Source organism: Helianthus annuus, chromosome 6 (assembly GCF_002127325.2).
Source record: "Helianthus annuus cultivar XRQ/B chromosome 6, HanXRQr2.0-SUNRISE, whole genome shotgun sequence".
Taxonomy (NCBI): Eukaryota; Viridiplantae; Streptophyta; class Magnoliopsida; order Asterales; family Asteraceae; genus Helianthus; species Helianthus annuus.
The window spans coordinates 1,587,870-1,597,092 of NC_035438.2; the positions used below are offsets into that span (position 1 = coordinate 1,587,870).

The 9,223-nt window shown below is 33.0% G+C and overlaps 1 protein-coding gene across 1 annotated transcript; it reads right to left on the reverse strand.

Moving 5' to 3' along the window:
• Positions 1-3,206: 3,206 nt before the first annotated feature.
• Positions 3,207-7,543, reverse strand: LOC118479875 (methylsterol monooxygenase 1-1-like). The gene is made up of 5 exons (XM_035974717.1): positions 7,172-7,543; positions 6,337-6,579; positions 4,006-4,350; positions 3,599-3,921; positions 3,207-3,467 (listed from the first exon to the last, which is right to left on the reverse strand). The coding sequence occupies exons 1-5, from the start codon at positions 7,541-7,543 to the stop codon at positions 3,311-3,313; spliced, it is 1,440 nt and encodes a 479-aa protein (XP_035830610.1). The 3' UTR covers positions 3,207-3,310.
• Positions 7,544-9,223: the final 1,680 nt, after the last annotated feature.

The following is a 9,223-nucleotide window of genomic DNA, read 5'->3' on the forward strand; positions in this document are numbered from 1 at the left end:
CGTTTTTTTTTAAACAAATATTTAAAAAAAATATACTGAAAATTTGATTTCAAAAAATTTGTTTAACAAAAAAAAATCAGTTTATAAAATAAAAAACAATTAAGTAAAAAATGTAATTAATGAATATGACAAAAAAGGTAATTTAAAATTAATATATACAAAAAGACAAAAAAGACAATTTTACTTATATACCCTTTAAGAATAAAATATTAAAAACATAATAAGACAAAAAATACTTAATATTATTTTTTAATACTTTCAATCTCATCCATCCATCTACTTGATCTAATGGCCAGAAAGTGGTTCTCACGGTTCTTACAACTGGAGGTGGTTTTCATTTTAGCGGTCCCCTATATATATATATATATATATATATATATATATATATATATATATATATATATATATATATATATATATATATATAGTGCGGTTAACATACATTACGCGTTATCGTACTTCACGTACGCGACGCTGTAAACCGTCGGATCAGGCAATAATCACGCATGGGACACAAAAATAACGCATGGGATCAGATTTTTGGTGATAATCACACATGAGAAGTGATAATCACGCATGGAAGTATAATCACGCACGTTGAGATGGTCAAAAAAAATAATAACGCACGTTATATATCTGGTCGCGTACGTTAATGTAGGTTAAGGCGTTTTGTACATTATACTTTCTCTCTCTCTCTCTCTCTCTATATATATATATATATATATGAATGATTCGGTTTAATTAAGAACCACAACAAGTTGTGAGAATCATGAGAACTACTTTCCGCGCGCGTTGGGTCACCAGTTTTTGCACAAACGTAGAGGAAAATGTTATAAACACATTTGTAATAAAACAAAAATATTGTCAAGTCGATAGCTACCTCTGATGTAAATTTTATTTAAGCTTGATATATATTTTGTTTACGACGGTGTAACTTTTTTTACATCCGGTTTATTTTTTGCATGCGACATTTTTTTATTCTTTTTTGTTTTTTGCGGGAACAAGTGATTTTTTTTAAATATTTTTGAGAATTAAAAAAAGACATTTTGAAAGCCCTAGTTCTCATGATCTCATAACTCAAGGTGATTCTCATTTTACCCTTTCCTTGTATTCACCTATATAGGTTAAGTATAGGAAGAAAACTCACTTAAGTTGAAAAACTCAAGAAAACCCTATTTAACATTTTTATTTTTTTTTCTAAAAAATAGGGAATGTAACATACATATATTTGAACATTTTAATAAAAAAATTGTAAAAAGCGTCGACTAGTTTTTTTAAATGTTCAAAATCAATATGTTACATTTTTTTGGACATATATTGTGTAACATGGAATTTTTAACATTAAAAGAAAACTATTTGGAGCTTTTTTGTTTTTTCCTTACAATATTGTTCAGTTATATGTATGTTACATTCCCAATTTTTTTTTAGAAAAAAAAATAAAAAAGTTACATAGGGTTTTCACAAAGGTTTTTTGAGTTTTTTCAACTCAAGTGAGTTTTCATTTTATCTTTCCCCTAATATATATGTATATGACGTCGGAGTGACATGTCTCACGATTTTCGAGTGTACTTTGAGAACAAAGTTTGAGGGGTTTAATCATTGATGACTAGTATATATATATATATATATATATATATATATATATATATATATATATATATATTAAGATTAAGAGTGAACAACTTTTTGAGAGTGAACTAATCTTGGCCCTTGATCATTTTGTCGATTAAAAGGGTAAGATTGACATTACTCAAGTATATGTTTAATTAAAATCCCTTAATTTTCTTATCTTTTAACTCTCTTTCTCTCTCATTTTTTATTTATTTCTCCATTATTTCTTTATCCATAGATTTTGTTTTTATTTTAACTTGAATATTGTTTTTCTTATATTATCCGTATATATAAATATCATAATACATTGTTTTTAACTTTTTATAATTTTCAATAAACATTAAAAAATTTCTCTGAGATTGAAATTGTAATTATTTTTGGGCATTAATTTTTTATTTTTAATATGTGATAAAGTTATTTATTTTTGTATACATGTGATATGTTCCATTTTCATTAATATCATAAATCTACTTGTGTGCATGCCTAATATACTATATGTTGTTAATATACACATATGTAACCATTTCTTAATATAATACACAGATGTATAAAAGACTGTACACATGTGTATAAACTAACAACTGTGTATCTTGTACAAACTGATAGTTAGCGAGACTGTACACATGTGTATAAACTAACAGCTGTGTATAATGTATAAACTGATACTAGCGAGACTGTACACATGTGTATACACTAACAACTATGGATCTTGTATATACGGAAACTAGCGAGATTTTAGGGATTTTGATTATATTGTTTTATAAATGCAATTTACAAAAGACACAAATACCCTTCTGTCATTTATTTTAAAGGAGAGTTACAACATTATAATTACAATCTTGCCATTGTTTAAAAGTCGCTAGATGATGTATTCCAATGGCCCAGATTAGTTCACACAGTTTACTCTCAACCTAGTGTTCACTCTAGAACCCTACCCTATATATATATATATATACTTTGAATGACAACTTTGAATCACTGACGGACCACTGGAGGATCATCGTGTCACCAGCGGAACCACCCAATCATATCCATCTCCACCGGGCATAATGGCTATATACCAATTCAGGAGGAAACCCAATAAATATGGGAACCCCCCTCTAGTGGGAATCGAAACGAGGACCTATTGGTCCCAAAGCCTTATCCCACCCCCAAAAAGCCACTAGGCTATAAAGCCATGGACAATTTTGATGACTAGTTTATACAAACTTTATTGATAAACAAACTATGCAATGTGTTTGTAATGATCATATTCACTTAATCACTTATTTCATGACACAAAACGTCATCTGCTAGTAATCCACCTGAATGGAAGCATCTCTGCTAAGAGGAAGATGGTTGATTACTATACTATGACTCTAAGCATCTGATGCGCCCCCTTTTGAGCCATCTTTCAACTGAACAACATGAAATTCATATATGCATTTTCAAATTCATACAATTAATCTTGTGGCCAATCGTAGATCCAGATATTTAACTTTCACCTCTTTATTTAAATAAAGCTAATACATGCATGTTTACTATATATATAATTGGAAATGGATGTAAGATTTGTGTTGATTAAATATTAAGATGTGAAGTGTATGTTAACCTGTTTCTTCAAAAGTCTTTTGTGGTAGTTGTAGCCCTGGTGAAAGGAGGAAATTGTTAAGAGCTTCACCCTGAGTACACACTATGATATATACAAAACTAATATATATTAAGTACCTTTGTATGTGCCGTATATGTAGTCACAATAAGTGAAGACAGGTGCAAAGTTGCTATGGCTTTGGCCTCCAACGCAATGGTGATAGTCATGGTATTCAGCACCAGCGGAAAATGGGATAATTTTTTTTAATGTCCAGGGAAAGTCATACCTAGTAAAATTATGTTTAAACTTAATAATGAACCATTGAATTTATATCTATTTTAAATACATTACATGGCTATATAAAGTCATAATAACATATGATAATTTGGCTGCTATTAAACATTTAAACCTACGTACCCACTGTGATTCTCAACGGACTCAACCTCTCTTAAGAAAAGCCACAAGAAGAGTGTAATCATATGTCCCGGGACAAGTGCAGGACCAAGAAAAGATGGAATCCCAAATAACACTACGTCCAACCAATGGGCATGCAAAGTAGCAAACCCCATAGGTGCTGTGTATTCATGATGAACCTTATGGATATTCTCATACATCCACTTCAAATGACAAAGTCTATGGATCCAATAATTAGCGTAATCGTCGATAACAAAGTAGATAATTAGTTGTGATATAACCTCCATTGATGACGGGAAGGGCAAGCTTGTTCTAATACCAATCATCTATATATATATATATATGATCAATCATAAAATTTTATACAAAAATATTCATATTCAAAAGTGTTCAAAAACGAAAAATCTTACTTTCATTAAAGGATAAGAGATGAGTAACATGGGTACGGCGGCGAGTAAGAGTGTTTGCATTACACCCAAGTAACATATGAACTTATCGCGTAATGAAAAATTAATCTTGGGTTGAAGTTTGTAAGAGGCGACGTAAGTGGGAAATATGAGTTCCATAACAAGGTAGAAGAGAGGTGGTAGAGTTGATACAAGAAATACTAATGGAATGTTATGCCAATAGAGGACGTAATCAGACTTGTTGGCTGTGTAATTAAACCATAAGGTTTCGGCACGTGTGAGAGATCGGCCAATGGCGGTTTCAGCCTCTTGGAGAGAGGCATAGGGCAACAATTGTGATGTCAAGAAATGAGTGTGAAGAGTTGAGTTTGATCACATATTAGTTTCAAGTGGCCAAATATCTATACTAAGGGACTATGCATACTTTGTAGGTTACTATTAAATACTTTTAGATATTTTGTAGGCACTAGGATAAAAGTTTTTGATAAGTTGAAACTGAACCATAAAGTTATCCTTAATTTTATGTACATGTTTTGGACTCAAATCTACTTAACTTTACACACCCAAATAACATCCGAGCAACCTAGAGACATCTTAATTTTATTTATATTTCTGAATCAAGTGTCTAAACTTAAGATTATTGGCTAAGACTATGTCTAGTTGTAATCCTCCCATAACCTCCATAAGGTGTGTTGTGGATGGAGCTCTATAACCCATACCAATCATTACTCAATTATTATTATTTATTTCTAAACTTAAAATTCATAAAAAGAAATAACCTTTCATTAATAAAAACCATTACAATAATTAAAAAACATAACAATAAAATAAAAAAAAAACACTCTAAAAGACAAAGTCCATTTTTTTTCTTCGATGGTTGCCTTACGCTTTAGAGCCAAGTCCAATGCCTTTCCCGTGAGGTGGTCGATCGGTTTCGAGTAAGACTAAAAGTCTCGCTCTATTTTTCTATCCTTCATCAGTGGCGGAACTAGAAAAATGACTCAGGGGTATCCCAATTTTTTTTTTTAACTAGGGTCACCCCTAAAAATTTGAGGGCCCTATGCGGCAAATAAAACAAGCCCTGAAAATTTTCTTTTACCTATGGTCATCCCTGAGAATTCGAGAGCCCTTAGGGGCCCTGTGCGACTAGTAAATATATGTGTGTGTGTATGTATATATACAAGTTAAATAAAAAAATAAATAGTTATAATAAGATTTAGAAATTTTAAAATGGCATTTTAAGAAAAGATGTATTTAGTTAGGTATTAATACATGTGTTGTGAAACTATTTTTAAAAATAAATTTGCTAGTCAATCTTTCTTAATTGATACTGTATAATATAGTGTTACTCTCTAAGACCACCCGTAGTGGTGCGTTATTTTTAAAAAAAATTGAAAAAAACGCCTAAAAACGCCCCCACCCATTACACCGGGCGTTTTCCGGCGTTATATTTGAAAAAAAAATTCATCCCGGCGTTATTAAGAAAACGCTGAAGTGGGTTAGGTGTGACCAATGGGATTGTTTCAAAAGTTTGACTAACCTGACATAGTTTACTTTTATTTTCTTTTTTCTTTTTTTAATCCTTTTTTCTATAAAAAATAATAATTATTTATTGATTGGAAGGGCCGTTATTGGGCATTATTCCCACTACGCCATTTTTGCAATAACGGCACATGCTGGGGGCATTATTTTGTTCCAACACTACACATGATCTAATAAAGTGAGAGAATGAAAACAAGTTAATTATAGGATTCAAATATAACTTTATTTTTACCTTCTAAAACATATGTTAATTATCATTTTTTTTATTAATGGGTCCACCGAATACACAAAACATTATCAAAAAGTTTATATAAAACTTTAAATGTTATTTGTTATTTTTATAGTTAATGTTAGGTTCGTAATAAAAAATATTCAACAAAAAAGTTAAAAACCGAAAACTAATTAGTTAAGTAAATCTAAACTTAAAAAAGTTAAATGATTACAATAAATTAAATAAATAAAGTAATTCAGAGTTTATAAAAAGGAAGTTTGACTTCTGACTTTAGAGATGTGTGTTGCTTTTTTATTGGTGCTCCTTTTTTTATGTTTCCCAATGTTTATTCTGAGTTCGTCTTCTCCGTTCATCTTCTACAATTTTTCAAGAAGGTGCCGCTGCAAATTTTGTGACCAGATTTTTTCGATTTTGAAAATTTCATTTCAATATTTCATCTTATCTTCACTTACATTCAGGGGTATCCTAATGTTTGCTTGGAGGTATCCCTAATAAATAAAACGGAGATTTTAAAAAAAAATTACACTACGTCAAAAAAGTTGAGGGGTATCCCGGGCTACCCCTAGTCTCCATGTAGATCCGCCCCTGTCCTTCATTAACTCGACCACTTCCCGGTTTTCTTGTATACGTTGAGCCCCGAGATTGCGTATGTCTTGAAGCTGTTGTTTCCTCTCTGAAAACTCTTTTTTCAAGTCGGATCCCCCCTCCCCCAAAAGATGACTCCAGTCGCCTGGTTTTTCCACCACTTTTTCTACTGGGTGGTCGTGGTAGCTCCGCATGTTGCTCATACGCCTCTTCTTCCGCTGTAAATAACAGATTAACATTGTTTAAGTTTTGACGTTTCGGGTTCCACCGACTCGGAGGTTTTTGACTTCTTTGCCGGCCTTTTATTTCCCGACCTACCGGAAGAAGTTCCTTCCAATGTAGGGACGTTGGCCCATTTAGAGTTACGACGAGGAAGCTTCCAAACCTTCAAGTATGGGAACCTCCCTCGTTCTTGTTGATATTCTATTAAAGCCGGCCAAATTATATCCTCATCGCTCTCGCCGTTTTTTCAACTATTTCTATGACGTTGATAAATCGATTTTTGTGCATTTGTTGTTCATATCGGTCCACTTGCCCGATATTGAATCTTGTAGCCAATAATCCAACCCCTTGCCGACGATATCAAAAAATAGTGCTTAGATTCGTCTCCAAAATAAAAGTTTATTTTGGTTGTTTGCTACAAACAAAAATGATACAAAATAAGTACAATTTTTAAGAATGAAAATATAAATAAAAAATAAAAAAAGTATACAAAAAACAATACCAATTGCTGGATCCTCCAATACGTCAAGCCAAGCCCAGGCTAAAGCGTACTCCTCTTCGTCATCTCACATTTGCATGTTTCTTTACCCGGTTTGCGGTTGTTTCTTTCTTTTTATGTGATACCCATTTGCCTCGTTTAGTTTGTTCCGGTGCTGTCTCTGGCTCCTCCTCCGGTGTGGTCTCCGGTTGTGTTTCCGAGACAAAGTAAGGCTCGCCTTGTGACGAGCTATAACCGTCCATGTTGACGTTCGGATTCCAACCGCATTGATTTGGGTCCCATGAGAGAGGTTGGATCAAGAGGTTTATGAAACCGGTTTGATTGTGATTATACTCGATAAACCCGGTTCCATAGGCGGCCAGTCGAGTGGGAACTAGAACAAACGGTTGGTTAGGAGCATTCGTTTGGTTCGGGTTGCCGCTTGATCGAAGAGCAACGAAATGCGGGTTGTAGGGATGCATATGTTTTAGATTGAAATCTTGAGTTTTTATAAAATATAGACAGAAGAGAATAAGATATGAGAGAGTGGTATAAAAATTAATAGAGATGAGAGGATTTATATAAGGTTTAAAAAGTTAAAAAAAATATATACAAATATTTAATTTTCTTACCGTTCAATAGGCCTGTAAATGAACCGAACGTTGATGAACTGTTCATGAACTTGTTCGGCGGGAATTTGTTTATGTTCGTTTATTTAATAAACGAACGAACACGAATATTTGTTCGTTTAATTAAATGAACGAACATGAACACACCTTGTGTTCGTTTAAATATTTATATAAATATTAGGTTTTCTAATTACTTATATAAATATAACTAATTAGTATATCTATGAACGCTTATTTAGATGTATTTTCAGATTAAATGTAATATTTTAGACTTGTTTCTTCAATCATGTTAATTTATGTTTATTCAAATATGTTCAGTTAATTTTTTTATGTTCGCTTGTGTTCGTTTACGTTCATGAACTGTTCGTTTAGGCTTTAAACGAACGAACATAAATGAACACGAATATCCAGATTTCTTAATGAACGAACACGAACAAAAAAAATGTGTTCGATTATATGTTCATGTTCGTTCGGTTCGTTTATAGGCCTACCGTTCAATAGTAATATTTCAACCCCCACCAACAAAATCAAGCCGTTATAGCCATCACGGGGTTTGATATTTGAAGCCCATAGCGTTCGGGGGGGGGGGTTGTACCTCGCGCTATGGGGCACTCGCTAAAGTGAAACCGACCCGCCACTTAAGATGAAACCTACCCGTCACTTAAGATCAGGTATGGACAACACATTGGCTTAATTAGTGATATTGACTTATTATTAGAGTGTTGCCTCTTTCCATGTGATCGGCAATCCTATTAGATACATTTTTGTACTTGTTAAACGGATTCATGTGATCGGCAATCCTATTAGATACATTTTTGTACTTGTTAAAAAGATTCGTCTATGTATAATATATCTTGGTATTTGAGTTAATGAATTCAGCAGACAAAACAGAGAAACATGGTTTGCTTTGGATAAAAACACCAAGGCATAAGAAGAATGATTACATGTAACAGAACCCATTGTGGTGCAATTTTAAGTTTTCAATTTCTCGGTTGTTTATTAAAGAATTGAGTTGTACTTCCATGTTTCTAGCATCTTGCTAGATTATATTAACTTGCGGTGTGTTAATGCGAATAACTTAGACCAAAACGTAAAACATAAAAAGAATAACTAAGTTGATCTACGACTCGTGCGTTGCGACGAACCTGTCAAACGACAAAAAATAGACAACGTAAAAACGTTGAAATGCACATAGGTTGCACCGAGTTATTTCACAAAATTTAGAACGGAACATAAAACAGAAAAAGTTGCGTAAAACATAGGGGCTCGCAGCTCGCTCGAAAAAAGTTCGAAAAGAGCTCGGCTCGAAATTGGCTCGGTTGTAAACGAGCCAGCTCGGCTCGGCTCGGTTTGTAAACGAGCTGAGCTCGAGTTTGGCCTGGCCAGCTCGATAAGGTTTACATCCTTCAATTTTTTGTCCCACATCGCTCATAAGACAAAAACTATGAGAGTATCTCCCCTATAAAAGAAGGTACAGGAAATGTACAAAGTGAGTTAACCATTTATACTTGCATATTTAGCCATTTGGTTAAA

Coding starts and splice junctions, on each gene's coding strand:
- LOC118479875 (XM_035974717.1), bottom strand. CDS start 7,543: ATGCATCCCTACAACCCGCATTTCGTTGCTCTTCGATCAAGCGGCAAC. Junction 6,580..7,171: donor AAGAAACAACCGCAAACCGG/GTAAAGAAACAT, acceptor TGTTATTTACAG/CGGAAGAAGAGGCGTATGAG. Junction 3,468..3,598: donor TCCGTTGAGAATCACAGTGG/GTACGTAGGTTT, acceptor TAATTTTACTAG/GTATGACTTTCCCTGGACAT.